Source organism: Haliotis cracherodii, unplaced genomic scaffold (assembly GCF_022045235.1).
Source record: "Haliotis cracherodii isolate W230 unplaced genomic scaffold, xgHalCrac1.p SCAF_6, whole genome shotgun sequence".
Taxonomy (NCBI): domain Eukaryota; kingdom Metazoa; phylum Mollusca; class Gastropoda; order Lepetellida; family Haliotidae; genus Haliotis; species Haliotis cracherodii.
Window position 1 is genome coordinate 10,302,178 of NW_027266319.1, and position 16,493 is coordinate 10,318,670.

At 38.5% G+C, this 16,493-nt stretch overlaps 1 protein-coding gene across 6 annotated transcripts in view; it reads right to left on the reverse strand.

The window, feature by feature from the left end:
* Positions 1-2,861: 2,861 nt before the first annotated feature.
* Positions 2,862-16,493, reverse strand: part of LOC139446229 (endosome/lysosome-associated apoptosis and autophagy regulator family member 2-like) — a 63,422-nt gene continuing 49,790 nt past the window's right edge. For 4 of the 6 annotated variants that reach the window (XM_071227577.1, XM_071227581.1, XM_071227575.1 and 1 more), the window contains 8 exons: positions 15,861-15,949; positions 15,381-15,420; positions 14,294-14,536; positions 13,632-13,701; positions 13,256-13,338; positions 12,674-12,845; positions 10,469-10,489; positions 2,862-8,411 (listed from right to left, as the gene is read on the reverse strand). In XM_071227577.1, coding sequence (XP_071083678.1) covers positions 8,355-8,411; positions 10,469-10,489; positions 12,674-12,845; positions 13,256-13,338; positions 13,632-13,701; positions 14,294-14,536; positions 15,381-15,420; positions 15,861-15,949 — 775 coding nt within the window. In that variant the 3' untranslated portion in view covers positions 2,862-8,354. Of the gene's footprint in view, positions 8,412-10,418; positions 10,490-12,673; positions 12,846-13,255; positions 13,339-13,631; positions 13,702-14,293; positions 14,537-15,380; positions 15,421-15,860; positions 15,950-16,493 lie in introns of all 6 variants that reach the window. The other 2 variants (XM_071227580.1, XM_071227579.1) reach the window with 2 other exon arrangements.

The window sequence follows — 16,493 nt, forward strand, 5'->3', positions numbered from 1 at the left end:
TCGAGGGTTTCACCAAAGTGGTAAGCGTCTGAGACCTGCATCTCTTCCTCTCACTTTCTGCTGACACACTGTGATGTAACTGGAATACTGTTCAAAGCTGCATTAAACCCAACCCACCCACAGTGTAAATTCAAAATATACTGTGACATGATACAACTGAAATACTTTCAGAGCAGGGTTAACCCCAGCTTCTGCACCAGTGTTGTTTTTCTGTGAGTAATAGAATGTTTGTATGTATGATTGTAAGTATGTTAAAAATAATGTTATAAGCTGTAAATATCATAACTTCTTTAAGTGGCATTTGGAGGCTGGTATGATGAACAAAGGATGTAGCGGAGTTTAGTGATGGCTGTAAACGCCACCGTATATCTACACCAAGACGTCACAATCATTGTAAGAAGTATATCCATAGAACTATTTCCCTTGTGCAAATATCATATTCAAATTGTTATTGAAATCACTTATTCTTGTAGGTTTTATTCTTTAGGACATGTGTATCAATGATTGGTCTATGACTAGGCAGGGATTTGCTCAGACCAGGTAATTGTTAAGGCCACCATGTTTGCAGGAATTTTTAGTAAAAATTCCCAAATGCTAATTAAGAATTTTCTATCTCTTGTAAGTGTAGTTAAAACTAATGGCTTGGTAGAAATGACTTAAAGCAAGACCATAAAACAGGAAAGAGGCTTAGTTTGACATTAGTGTTTGGAATGCAATGTTAAAATGTGATGTTAAAGCACCTCTGAAAAGAAAAGAAATTGTAAAAATCACAAATCTGAACAAACAAAAGAATTTCCCAATGTGGTGGCAGTTCATCTAAAATCCTATATGTATCCATGGTAGTGTTGTGAGGATGTCATTGCATCAAGGCCTCCTACTCCCTGTGGAGCATCCTGTAAATAGGGGATGAGGGACAGGATTTTATCGAATGTACATGGGTATGTCCTGACCCCCCCCAAAACAATGGGAGGCAAAGTGCATCATGTTTGTGTGTTTTTTCCTTTTCAGGATAATGTAAGGTCACAAGTTGTATCTCTGAACTGTTTAAGCACCGTCAAGCATCACATTTTTCGTGAAATGCACCTGCAGCACACTGTCCTAAATGTATCAGTTGTGATCATTTGTGGGGGACAAAATTATTGTACGAGTTGGTGTATCAATTTGACAGTTGTGATGATGGGGTTATCAACCGATATTGAATATATATTTTACATATATAGTGTCCAGAAGGTACTGGAATGCATAGGATTAGAGTACCCTTGTGAAAATCTCAATGCCAGGCTGATGTCGAATTGCTTGATTTACAGTTTCTGTATCTTTAAAGTGACATTTTAGAAGCTGCATTATCAATGGAGTTCAGCTTTTTTCTTCAATGTGATGTCACGCTTGATAAAGGTACAGGAATCTGTACCAAACTGTTGCACTGAAAGAATAAAGTTGAAATTCATAAGTCAACTGTGTCTTTTGTAATTTGCCTTGTTAGGATTCCATGTCTGCAGTACATTGATTATGCGGACTATTCACATTCTAAATAAAACAATGTGTATGTCATCATGAGGTGAACATATTTTGATACCCCTATTGTCGTCATTCCTTTGGACGTCACCTGAGCTACGTTTCTGTGTAAATGCATTGTTTCATTGTCTTGAGCTGATTTACCATGGATTCAATTAAAGTTATGACAAGCACTTCATGAAGGAATATATTTCTCTCAGGTCGACTTCTTCCCCAACATTTTGTGAAGCTATGTGATGTTTGCAGAGTCTATTTTTGGTCATCAGTCCTGACTTTCAAAAGATGTTGGCCGCCTATAGTAGAGTTATTTGTTTGGTAGAGCACATTTCACGTTTGTATATATCTGCTTTGTTTCAATTTCATGGTATAATAGTGCATGTGAGCTTGATTCTGTATAATTTTCTTTCAAGAAAATAGTGAAGCTGCGGTTTTTTATGAAAAGGTTATGAATTTTGATTTGCATAATATGACTTATTGTCATGCTATTTGGTTTCCCAATGTAGATTTGAGAGGGGAAAATGAGTGGAAGTATTGCATTGAATCTGATGTTAAGATTTATTCTTTTTGGTGTGGATGATGATATGTTAATCCATTACATATTGACATTTCGCACAATTATGTAAAATGAAGACGATTTCCCCTAGCTTGGTGACAAAATTGGTTGGTCACACTTGATTCAGGAAATCTTGTTCCCTGCACAAATATGCTTGTTTCAACAAAAGTACAATTGGGAGTCGTGAAGATCAATCAACCTCCAGGAAAGACCTGGTCGCTGAATCATTGCTCTCAGCTGGACAAAGCGACAGGTGCTTTATTCTCTGTAAATACATGTCATCCATTTCATTTTGCAATTATGGTAGTTTAGCTATAGTGCTTGTCATGGTGGTGTTGCAAAATGTTCATATTACTCCATGTTTTCTAATTTGTGTGGCACTATAACATGAGCCCAAGAAAGAATGCAGAATATTTTATCTTTCTGTTGTGCTGTAAATTGAATGTCTGTCCATCTCAGCAGAAAATGTCTGACATGTTTGTCTTTGTGTGAAGCGTGCAAGTGAGCAGCCCCTGAGGCTGTGTTGGAATAAACCTGATGTCAGTGATTGAGACAATTCATGTTTTCTCTTCAACATCTGCTGCCATTGTTTAGAACCTGGAGTTGTTTCCAGCATCTGTGTTGGAAGAGGATCAGGTGGTTACAATGCTGTTGTGCCTGACGATGTGGACTGTTTGCTCATACTATCAACCACTAGTCCTGAATCAGGCTTACATAGTTTTCCACTTGATTTCATCAGAATCTCTTTTCATGGACACTGTAATATTTGAAAAGAACTGTACAATTCTTGTGACATGAATACAATAAAAAAGCTTTATTACTTTGCAAAATACTGGGAGATTCAACATCAAGACAATTTTTGTTGATTATTATTATGACATGAGAGAAATAGGTTGAGTAATGCAGAAACTGACATAACATAACTGGATGGTAATGTACAATGTATCACAAAACAATCACAGGATTTCAAACAAAATAAGGATTTGACAACAGATTAAACCCCTACCCAAGATAAACAACCAACACTACATAACAGAAACACATGTATATATATATTCCATACTATAACTAAATCACAAAAACACATTGCTGATTGGAATGTTGTGTATTGACTCTTCAACACCACAGCCATGTTAGCAGTGGAACATAGACAACCTGCACTATGGCAGTCGTGGTACTTAGATCACGTAAGCCACATATAATGTTGCGTTTCTCATCTCCAGGTTTCACATGCTTAAATTAATAAATATCCTGTGCAAAAATGATTCATACCTTAAAAGACAAAATTAGAAATACCAAAGCAAGGGTCACTTTCTCAGATCATCTTTATAACAAAACAGTGCAAATTTTTTTTTCTGAAACAGTTAAATTATATATTAAAATATATTTACAGTAACTTCTATAAATGTATACTGATGTATTCCAGTGGGTAGATGTGAGAATGTTTTTTCACTGTGCAGGACAGAAATTTAGGACCACCGGAGATAAGAAACAGTAAATGTGCAGATGGTCCTAGTGGAATAGGCCACAATGCTTGGTCATGTTGTTGAAGATGGCAAATTACACCTCATGTTTGGGGAAGAAAAAAATAGAGGTCAATCATAGTCAATCCTATCCCAAATACAGGAAGTAAAACAAAATTAAAATTGTGAAATTACAACATATTGACTTTTGATTGCAACGTTTTGATAACCATAAATAAAATCCTTGATTACTATGTACAAGATGTACAAATCACATTGGTTCACACTGACAATCACAACCAAAAGTAACACGGAAGCTGTCTGTTCTCAAGTGAAGGCTAAAAACTTCATCTGCCATTATATGTATTTTGACATACAAAACAATAGTGTTGTCATACAACCACATCCAGCCTAAGAGTTAATCTGAGCAAACAGTAGTTATATAGAATCTATTTTTGATTAAGAACAGTTATGAAATTTGTAAGGTGGTTTACCAAGTTTTTCATCTTTGATTACATCTAGAGTATCTTTCTTCTACATTTATGCATGGTACTCTTGTTACACAAGCTCCTCTATTTTTGATTAAGAACAGTTATGAAATTTGTAAGGTGGTTTACCAAGTTTTTCATCTTTGATTACATCTAGAGTATCTTTTTCTACATTTATGCATGGTACTCTTGTTACACAAGCTCCATCACAGTGTGTGATTTCGTTTCTCTCCCGGTGATATTAAACGTCACCAGTGTGGATGCAGCCGTTATAAACATCTTGAATTTCTTCACTCGTGTTTGACTGTGGAAAGAGTGAATTCTGAAATGGTTTATGACGGACTTACTATTTCCAAGATGAATTTATGTTTGTTTCGTTGGTTTGAGATTGCAACTTGCATTCTAACAATAGTTGGAGTTAAAGTGGGGAGATTTGGCATCAGGAAGTGACAGTCATTGCTTGCTTGTAACAATGCAATACTGCACTGGGCTCCGCAAACGGGGAGCTTGTCTGCTATGCTTATACAATGAAAAACAGTAAATACGATTGTGTTCCTACATTATTATAATAAATAAACAATAAATGGATTTCTAGACAGACAGTCAGAGTCTGCAATACAGAAAACCTCTTAGTAAATGTAATAATGAAATATTACAGAGAGCCTAAGAGGGATCTGTCAACAGGCCTTCCCTATAAGGAACTCTGTTTTGCTGATTCAATTAAAAATAGTAAATATGATTATGTTCCCACATTAGAAAAAAACAAACCATAAATGGATTTCTAGATAGCTGAAAGCGGGAGTGCAATAAAAGCAACAGATACCAAGTATTATCAACTAAAATAAACGTATAAATGAACACATTTTTCTCTTTGCTCCATCAAGACAAACATGTGGTGAGAATACATGCAAGTGTGTGGTTTCTGAGATTAACATGACAATACTGAAGAAATGTATGCGTCTAGTAGATTCGGAAGTGAGGTCAGGTGAAATAGAGTTTAAAGTCATGTCAAAGATTTTTGCACTTAGACAGTGACATGCATGCACGTGTGTGTGTCTGCTTGTAATGGTCCAGATTAATGCCGATTGATGGTGCTAGCCCACTGAGATACCATGCCGCAGTTTAACATAAATACCCCACTCAGACACAGCCAGTCCTTGTTTTAGCTACCAATTGTGTCTTTTGGTATATTGCAGCCGGGGATTGAACCCCCAACTTTCTACTCTCTGGCTGGAAGCTCGACCACAAGACCATGGAGGCAGTCAGATTCTCAAGTGTTTGTTTCCCTTGGTATATGGAAACAACACTACTTTCAGAATTGATGTCGGGGCAAACAGACCCTTTCACACATGTTTTTGTTTGTTTCAAGAGTTAGTAATCCTTTACAGTTTGATGTAAGTTAAGTCTTTACAGGTAAGGGAGTAATTCAAAATATGTTTTGTTTGTTTGTTGTTTAACGCCGCACTCAGCAATATTCCAGATATGTAACGGCGGTCTGTAAATAATCAAGTCTGGACCAGACAATCCAGTGACTAACATCATGAGCATCGATCCACGCAATTCAAAGAATGTGAATGTGTTTGTGGAATTCCCACAGAGGTAGTCAAAATAAAATATAATATAAATTCAGATTTAAGAACAGAAAAACATATATTAGTTTATCCCCATCTCTTTCAAATGCCAAGTAAATGATGTAGGAAGACTGCACATTTATCAATAGATAACTATAACTGAATTGAGCACACCAGCTGAGCAGACAACAATAAATGAATAGAAAAAATAAAATCACTAAAAACAGAAGTATTATGTATGATCCTGTTGAAAGGGAGGTTGTGTTTGACAACCGGCCTCATTATGTCCACAATACAAAATCACATTTAATGGTAAACACAAGTATCAATCAAGAAAACAACAGTTTTTGGAATTTCATTTTCACAACATTTCAAGAACAAAAGGCAGTGAAAACAGCAAATAATGTATAATAAACTAAGTAGATAGAAGCAAAATAAATAAAACTTAAAATCCATTTTTCAACTCTCTCAAAACTTACCAACACCTGCCATGTGGACTTTCATTTTTTATGTTACATGTGAGACAAATTCAAACCTCATCCTCTTAGAGATTCTCAGTCAGTGTGTGCAAAAACATATCACAAAAACCTGGAATGTTCATATTCATATCTAACTAGTTCACCTTTACAAGTTATTGATGGTGTACTTTCACTGGATTTCAATATGGTAGAAATGTCTGCACAGATAACATATAGTCTAATATAGTCAGTTACCTGGCTTGGCAGATTCACATGCTTTTTCAAATAATCACAGCACATAAATGGAATTTTGGATTTCAAAGGAATATACACATTGCACATTTAGTACAGGCCATTCACTCAAGTTTGTGAGTTGTTTAGGACGCAATCAGAAGTCATCCAGCTCTATGACAGCCACCTGTAAATAATCAAGTGAGGACCAGACAATCCAGTGATTGACATCATGAACAATGAACCATTGAGGCACACACCCAAGAGACAAATCTATTATTCGCCTCTTACAACAAGGACAGGTTGCTCAGGACTTGGAAACCCACAGTGCCCCTTCACTGAAGACTGTTTCTGCCCTTCTGGCCAAATAAACCTTTATGTGACAGAATACATTTGGGTTAATTAAACATGTCAGACATGAAATACCATTGTCTAGGCCTTAATAGGTTTGCAATGAACTGAGAGTAGTTCGGCCAACACTATGTCACACAACATTGTACATGTGACAGTGAGAACATGTCATCATTACACATGAAGACAACATATAAAATCTGACAGAAAAATGATATATGCAGTGAAGCGTCGGCACCCAGGGCTCAATTTGACTATTAAAACATGCACAAGTACAACCTGTTGTTTGAAAATGCAACAAACATTTCGTTTGTTTTACTAAACCTTCCTTCTTCAGACAAAATCAGTCATAGAACACACTCAATACATCTGATGTTTCTTTACCATCCTATATCACTGTTGTGTGTAATTTGTCATGCTTTCTTAGGCTTGACGTCATCAAACTGTGAGTACTTCAAGGTTATGTGCAAGGTCGTGTGACACTGGCAGCTTTGATAGATGGCTTTATGGGACCAGGGTGCAACCTGGTTTTGTTTGGTGCAGCTTGGTTTTCATGGCAACATGCACCTGGTGCAAGTTAAATCAAGTTCCTCAAATGGAGCCCTGGTACCTCAAAGTGTAGGACACAAAACCATGGCAGTAGTGCCAAACACTTAACCACTGGGTAGAGGAGAATGATGAGTAGGGTTGTACGCCATTTGTAGCAATAGTCTAGTCATGTACCAGTATACATCTACCAGCAATACTCAAACTATAGTCCATATTCCAGCCATTTAGTCCATATTCCAGCAATATCCCCCTCATTGATGGGTGTTAAGTGTATACACCACTAGAAACAAGGACATCTGCACAGAAACCATAGCACTTGAGAGAATATTTTTTAAGCACTGACTAAGGTCAACAGGTCAAAGGTCATGGGTATTCTCTCCACTAAATGCATGTATGTGATTATATGAAATTGATGACATGGTTATGATCTTACACCAAACATTGATATACTGTGCTAGATAGTCAGATTTGATGAATAATTGTTACAACAAACAAACATAAAATCTTTTGTCAAAGACACCCTCTGCACAAAGACTTCTAAGAATAACCCTGTACACACTTTGGTCTTTTCTGAAGACTTAGCTCTTGAAAACCGTTGCCTGTAGTTCTGGAGACAACAAGTTTGGAGGATAATCCTAAGTTCTGTACACATTGTGCAGGTAGGTGAAAGAGCGGTCACATATGTACACGGATAACTACAGGTAAAATACATAATCACCTTGGACAATAACAGTGAAAGATGTACCAATTTTGCAATACTGCCTTAAAAAATACTTTTTTTGTGTGTGTGGTTCTGTCGTAGTAATACATTTGCATCTAACTCAATCAAACACCTTTGCTGTATGTATCATGGAAACTCAAGACTACCAAAGACAGAATAAGCAGAGGCTTGACTGAGCTGATCTGTGATTGGATAATCAAAGATAAGCTGAATATAGTCAGGTGCTTCACTGCTGGTCTGTGATTGGGCAATCAATAAGCTGAGTGTAGGCAGGTGCTTGACTGATCGGATTTGTGATTGGCCAATCAAAGATAAGCTGAATGTAGTCAGGTGCTGATCTGTGATTGGACAATCGACGAGTTGTGGTCCTGGCAGTTGTGCTGTGTTGAGTTGTGGTACTTGAGTGTGTAGATCTGGGTTGTAACTAAAGTCATGCCGATGGACCATCAGAAGACTATGTCAGAGGTAACTTCTCCTGCATCTTCACAGCAATAAAAGGGTTGTCATCATCCTGCAACATCGGGAACATTAAAGGAATATTACATTACTCATTACTCAACATACACCATAATACTACATTACTGATTAACACCACCAGATGCAAAGACAAATAGCAGAACAACTGACACACACATACATGCACGTTTAGTTGTTTTCACTCTCTCTGTATTATACTGGTGATAACACAACAGTTTATGTCTCTCGAATAAAGGCACTCAAAGTCTGATTGTCTGTGATTGAATTTGATTATCTGATATTTATATTGATAGCAAGACATCAGCCTTGTCTTCCATCTTGACTTCTATGAATTTCTAGGATGAGTACAGTCGTGCCTCGTTTATACGGACACTTGCGTCATTTCACAATTCGTCCGTATAAACGAATTTCCGTATAACTGAAACCAGCTTCTTACTGGAAGAGTTACTTCCCTTCAATTATGCAAAATACACAAGGTAATCTTAATCCCTAGATATAAAACAATTCCTCGTAATGTTCTCGTAATACATAATCAAGGTCAACTTTGACCTCTGACCTCCACAGACGCCATATTTATCGAAGGGGATTACATGTACAATAAACAAGCGCGTCTCAAACGTAACTCAGTGTCACTTGGTTAATTGACTTCTCACGAATCAAAGGATTTCCACCAGCGGAAGTGTATTGTCCGGATAAGTGAGACAATTTTGAGTGCATTTCAGTGTTTTGTGTATGAAAATGACCGTCCGGTTCCGGAAACTGAATTTCCGGATATACGGGTAAATTTGTATAGTAATTATTTCGTTTTGAATGAAAATCGTCCGGGAACCGAGGTTTCCGGATATCTGAAGTCCGTATAAGCGGGGCACGACTGTACTACCAAGTCCAGTCAATGGGCTACAAACGATTCCATGTCTCAAATAACTTTCTTTATACCAACAGTGAATATTGAAACTTTTCAAGAAATATCATTTTCAAATGTCAAATTGTAAATGCATTATTCCTTTATAAAAGCCCTGTTCACAGTTAAAACAAAATGGTTTGAACATATTTGATATTGTATGGTTTATATGACCCTTTTTTCAGGAAATTGAGGAAATGAGAAGAAAAAAACCCTGGGCCCCCAACACACTGAAACTACATGTCTGAAGACCCAGTCCAATATAACCAATAACAGAGAGCCATGAGACTCTGTAGCTCACCTTAACAAGTCGTGCATTGTAAATTTCATAATGATACAAGTAGAAATGATTGATACAGGTAAACATTACGTTTTCCATGTGGCTAAAATTGAGGCCATGTTTAAAAATTTTGGAAATTGGAGCACTTTCTGGAGACACCATTTCTTGGTTCCTGACAACGTCAGTGGACAAGGCGCCATGGCAGGAGCTCATTTCAACCTTCTGTTGAAGTGAGCAAGTGATGGAACACATAATGAACAAGAAATGAGAGCATGAAACTATCCAGGTGGGCTCAGAGCAAGTGATGGAACAGAAATTGATATGAAAGCCTCCACCAACACAAACAATGATTGCCTGATAATTGCCTGACATGGTAGATGGAGGTGATACTGGGTCTATTACCATAAAATCAAGACCAATTCTTTTTCTTTCATGAAACAGGTACCATGAATAAAAGCTATGGCATGATCTGCATTAAATTCACAGAAAATTTCTCAGGCATGTAATTGATTTCATAATGATGGATTTTTAAAATCAATTCATTTTTTAAACACAAGTTCCAACTATTACAGATCTTTTTACGAATATTTAATCAAATGCAAAAACATGGAGTTGGTTAAAAACACCATGACACACCTGAGAAACATTTAACTGATTTAGGTCAACCCTGGTATGACACATCTATGGATACTAGTAATTGAATCTTCTTTTGAAAAAAATAAATGAAATTTTGACAATTCCACAATTAATTTACAGAATATTTGAAAATCTGATTAATGTTTCCATGGTTTCCAAAGTCTAGAGGCCTGACACATTGGCGGACAGCACAGGTTTACATCTGTAGAAGGCTGAGAATGTACCTCTTGGGCAGTGTTTGGGTGGTGGGGTAGGTGGTCTACCAACTACTTACAGCAAAGTCATCGTCTGAAACCTGAGTAATGTGGTCACATTAAGTTCAGTAAGGAGGCCATCTCATGCAGAAATTCTGCTTAAGATACATTGATTGATATCCTATTGAATCGTAGAAGACAGTCAATCAGATTAATACTGCAAAATATCAACACTTTTGTAAACCTTGTGGAATGTTATTAAATCTTAAATTTAGATGAATTCATACATAAACTTGAAAACAGTTGGGAACATGAAGCACATACAAACCAAACAATACATTTATTACAAATTGTGATAACATTAAAAGAAACGTTAACAATACTTGCATACTTACATACATACATATGACATATTTATAGTATACTTGCATATTTACATACACATGAAATATTTGTAATAACGACAGAAGTGACGACGTTTCCCTTTTCACAGTGACTAATCAATGCCATTCAAAGTCTTGACTTATCATAAGTATCACAGGGAGGTTAGCGATGTTGTCAGCAATATTCCACCTATATCACAACAGCCTTTGAACAATCCAATTTGGGCCAAAACTAACTGGGGTTAACAGAAAAGCAAAGATGTTGATTGCAAAGAACTCGAAGGCATGTAAGAATCAGCCAGGTCAGCAGCCATTGTAACCACCTGATCCCCATTCTCAACAACTCTTACAACAAACACAGATTGAGGGACCTAGTTTGACCCGGATTCCTCACTGAGGGCCGTATCTCGGTGCCATCACTGAGGCTTTATAGTCGGGTTATTAGCCTTAGTCTGTCAATATTTTTTAAAATCCAGCATAATATATTTAAGTCGTATGAGCTAAAATACAGTATGGACATCATAACTCTTCCAACAAGATATGTTTTCACTACCAACAAAAAAATTAATTTTCTGTCAAGAATTTTAATACTCTTAGAAGTATAAGTCATTTTGTTCAAATTCAAGACGTTTCAAAACAGTTTGGTAGTTTTTAAGGATTTGTAAGGTTGACACTAACAATCAAGGCTTTTTGAGGGACCTTAACATTCAAGGCCTTTTCAAGTCTGTATGAACCTTGCAGAAGCAAACAAATAATGAGCAATGCTGATGGTCACACATCCAAAAACTAGACAGCCATAATCAGCATAATCAGTCACATTGTGACCTTCAGACCTTTGTCACAAGAATGTAGTATTTGGTCCCACCACCCCATGCAAGCTTGCTACAGACGATCGGTTGGTTACAATTAGTGACCTCGCTGACTGTGTTAATGTGCTCTGGCAGCTGGAGTCAGTGATTAGTCAACCTCTGATTTCGGCTTAGCCAAGGTTCAACTGTGTGTACGTTGCCATGACATAGTTGGAATACTCACTCACTCTTACCTCGGTAGCCCAAATCTCATTAAAATCAGATCTAAAGTTCTGCTTTACGGCACTCGTTTCAACCTTGTGACTTACATTTCAGACAACGCTTGAAATATATGTAGACACATTTCTCGATTAAAATCTTGAACAAACTGACCAAACGAACAGTCCGGAATGTCTAATATATGGTTGAGATTGTATGGCAGTGCTTCCCACGTACTGTGCAATGCCTCCTCCGTTCAAACATTTATCCAACGGAAGTGAGAGATAGACGATAATCAGTCGCACGGGCCGTAACTGTCGTTCGGAATACCCCCTTTTTAACGTTTTCGAGGTTGCATGATTAGAAAACACATTCAGACTGTCACTTTCATGATCTGGTAAGCGACGCTTTGATTGGTCGGATGAAAGGTCATTCTGACGTGACACGTAATGGGATGTCCTCAGCTCTTTGTTTAGCGATAGAGAGAACTGGGATCTGATTTTAATGACATTGCGGTAGCCCCAAGGAGGCACTGCAGTTATATCCCTTTCCTAAGTTGATCTACTAACTGTCAACTTGAGGAATCTTCACCAGCTTATCCCAATAGACATTTCTAACTATCTGTCTATCAGTGCCAAATCTGGAGTCATGTTACAACCATTGCCTGTATTAGCCCTTCTGTTACAAAAAAGGTGAACACCCTTTTGCTACAGAGTGAGAGAATTGTGTCACCACTTTGAACAGTGTTTCAGTCTAAACTGAAGCAGGTAGTAGATGTTAACCAAATCAGGGATCATAATCAGAGCACATCTGGCTTCCAAAACCAGCAGATCCTGGCACAATTAAGGAAAGCAACTCTATCGGTGCTCTGAATAACCCCCACCCAGTGACTGACCTTGCCACCACTGGTAATCTTGTTCTTGATTTTCTGGAATATGCTGGTGTTCTTGTCAGGGAAGTGGACGGCCTCCTCGTCATCCTCCTCCAGCCCACAGGACTCCACCCCCGGCAGTTCGCCATCACGCCCACCAGCAGTCTCCACCAGCTTCATGTACTTGTATTCCAGTCTGAGGAGGGAAAGACAATGTAGGCTCACTCAGGTCCTATACAGGTCATATCAGGGAGAGACAACATATCCTTCCTCAGTCCTATACAGGTCATATCAGTGAGAGACAACACAGGCTAACACAGGTCCTATACAGTTAATCATATCATGGACAACATAGGCTCACTCAGGTCACACAGCTCACATAGGTACTACTTAATGTTCTGAAATGTCCCACTAAAGGAATAAGCCTAAACCCACAGGTCAATCTTGTCGTCACAATAGGGAAGGTCATATTGATCTCATCTTTTCAGCCAAGAAGGAATATAACTAAAATGAGTATAAATCTGTGTATATTACAGAAAGATAATTTCCATTCTATCTTGTTAGAGTGATGGTGACAACAGCATGACACGACTGAGAAGGTCCCACCTCTTGTTCCTCTTCCACAGGTAGACAAGTAGGAGCATCAGCAACACTCCAACACCGATAACGACTGGCAGAGCCACCTGGACCTGCAAACACATTGGCAGGGTAACATCAACTATATCATTATGGTAACATGAACCACATAAACTTGGTAACATGAACCACATCTGTATGGTAACATGAACCACATTGGCATGGTAACCACATCGGCATGGTAACAAAAAACACATCAGCATGATAACATGAACCACATTGGCATGGCAACATCGCCAAAGCCCCCTACTACATCAGAGACTCCGATATATCAGGTATATATACTCACAGCAAATGGCATAGTGGTACCACATCAGAGACTCAGATATATCAGGTATATACTCACGGCAAATGGCATGGTGGTACACTTCTGCTTCATCTGTTTTGGCTTATGGGAGTCACTCAGCAGGCAGTGTCTGCACATACAGAGTTTATCTCAGAACAGGCTCATAGTTGACATTCGAACTGGATCACTTAGGAAAATGTAGGACTACTAAAACAGCATATATGTTTTTTTCAAGATCTTATATTTCAAAAAGATTTAACACCTCTGCTAGAATGAAATGTTTCCCAGATTTAATGCTTTAAGCTGTCCCACTGATAATAATCAGCACAAATCTTTTCGTCCATATCCCCAACAACATTTCCATATTCAAATAGAATGCTGCTCATATGATAAATGGGACTCACCTAAGATTCCAATCTAAGTGCACTAGGAAGCCAGTGGGGAACAACTTGTTATTTTCTTCAACATTTTGACATTTATAAAGTCTTATTATCTTAAATTCTGAGGTATTTTCATATTGGATTCAAAGCACTGACGTAAACTAAGCAATAAAGCCTCCTTCTCTATATTGGTCCTGTTATCAGTGACCTCTGCAAAGCCATAACATTAGTTATTCCTTGTGGGTATTCTTACTGACATTTGCTGCAGATGGGGCTGAATCTCAGCCTCAGTTCAGGTCTAGATAATCTAGATACACAAGATATTTCCAGTGGAAGACTCACTTTGGAGGATAGTAATGTATAGTCTGTTCTCCACGAATACATTCTCCGTTGATCACTTCATAGTCTTCGTTCCGACAGATGGGGCAAGCATGCTGACTCTTCCACAGGAAATGGAAGGTGCAGCCATCGCAGGTGCCATCGGAACATTTGGGGGGCAGGTCAATGACGCCCTGGAGGTCCTGCTTCACGTCACATCTCAGGCTGATGATGGTGGTGCGTCCCTCGGGGCAGGCTGGGGTTGACCTGGGAACATAGGCCACAATAAAGAGTCTGGCCGTTCTTTCACTGCATACCACAGCAAAGAGAACAGGACGATAACATTTGTTTGTTTCGTTGGGTTGTTTAATGCAGCACTCAGAAATACATTACGTTTGTACAACTCAAAAAGAAAATAAGGACAACCTGGTTCTTTCCTAATACTACAGTTAATATGTCATACTAACATGAAAAGATTGTGTGGTCCTCAACTTTTTTTGAGTAGTATATGGCGGCAGCCTACTAATAATCAAATATGGACCAAACACTCCAGTGATTGATATATATAATGGGCAATGATCGCTATCTTGGTACAATGAAACACAGTCAAGCAAGTCACAAGGTTGCATGAGACCAATTCTAACCCTGAATCCCCACAGAGAGACAGTGAGTCTGTCGGCTCTAGTAGCTGAACCTCATAGCAACAAGAACATAGGGCAACAAGAATTGGCTTTACAGTTGTTATGTGTGGAGTCATATTTGGTGAGTGAATGTTGTTTTATGCTTCAGTCAGCAATATTCCAACTACTACAGCTGATATCATATGCAACATTACACGTTGTCAGAGTACAATGACATGCAATGAAAGAAGTCCTGAAGCCTGACCACACAATCAACTAAGTCAGCATGTACGACGAGCATAGATTACAGGAGATCAATTCTAACCTAGAATCCCTACTGGGTGTATGATAGGAGGACTTCAGAGTCAAGAGTTAGAGCTTTTTATCACTAGACTACCCAACTGCCCTGTTTTGCTCTAGTCCATATCAGCCAATGTCATCACCTCCCATCAAACATAGTTTCAACTCATTAGCATTTCTAATCTACTTACTGTTCAGACTTGTAGTGAAAATGAATATCCTTTTCTAATTCTGAAAAATAAGCCACAAAATTCATGAATATTCGCATATTTTTTTATGACAAAAGATATTTTATTTTCTAGCTCAGCACAGACATATACATAATAATATCTACCAGTAAATGAATTTAATTTCATGAAACAAAAAACCCTAACGAAACTGATGGAAACCTTTTTAAAATCACTTGACATTCAACTTCTGAGGCGTAAGGTTCTCAAGCAAAGACTCTTTAAAAACGATTTCTATTCTGTTTGCCACAGCCAGGTGTACTTAGGGGTGCAACAATAGAGATTTGTTGTCTTCAAGCTCAGTCAAAATGACATCAAGAAATACGTTTTCTCATGAAGAAAGTGCCTGAGAATAAAGATTATTTGTCTGTTAAAGACAATCTGTCTAGCAGACTCTAATGTTTTTGTCACAGACTATAGTATAAGATGAATCATGTGACTGACCTTCAGGTGTGGCGGAGAAACCCTCCTCCTTGAAGAGGTCCGCCATGCTGCTGTCGTTGGACACAATCTTCACCAGGTGGTCCCCAAGACTGAAACCATAACACCATGTCAATCTGGGCCATATACCTCCAGCTTGCAGTCAGAATAGGAAAGTTGCTATGACACAGAAACTTATGCTGGTGCACTGATCTCTTACATGTCCAGGAAACAATTCTTAAATTGTTCAAAAGGAGCCAAATTGATGTCTTGAAATATACCACTCAAAAGAAGTTAAGTGAGTGAGTGAGTGAGTTGGGTTTAACGCCCGCTTTTATTCCAGTCATATCACGGCATGTCGGCTTAATGTGGGAGGAAAGCCCGAAGTGATGCAGGTCTGAGATGTTTACCACTTCGGTGAAACCCTATCGGCCACCCCAAATCACCTGACTGACTGAGTGGAGACAACGGGTGCTTCTGCATCCCTCTGGGGGTACCCCACCCACCTCCCTGCCGGCCACCCCAACTCACCTGACTGGCTGAGTTGAGACAACGGGTGCTTCTGCATCCCTCTGGGGGGTACCCCACCCACCTCCCTGAGGGCCATCCCATCTCACCTGACTGGCTGAGTGGAGACAACAGGTGCTTCTGCATCCC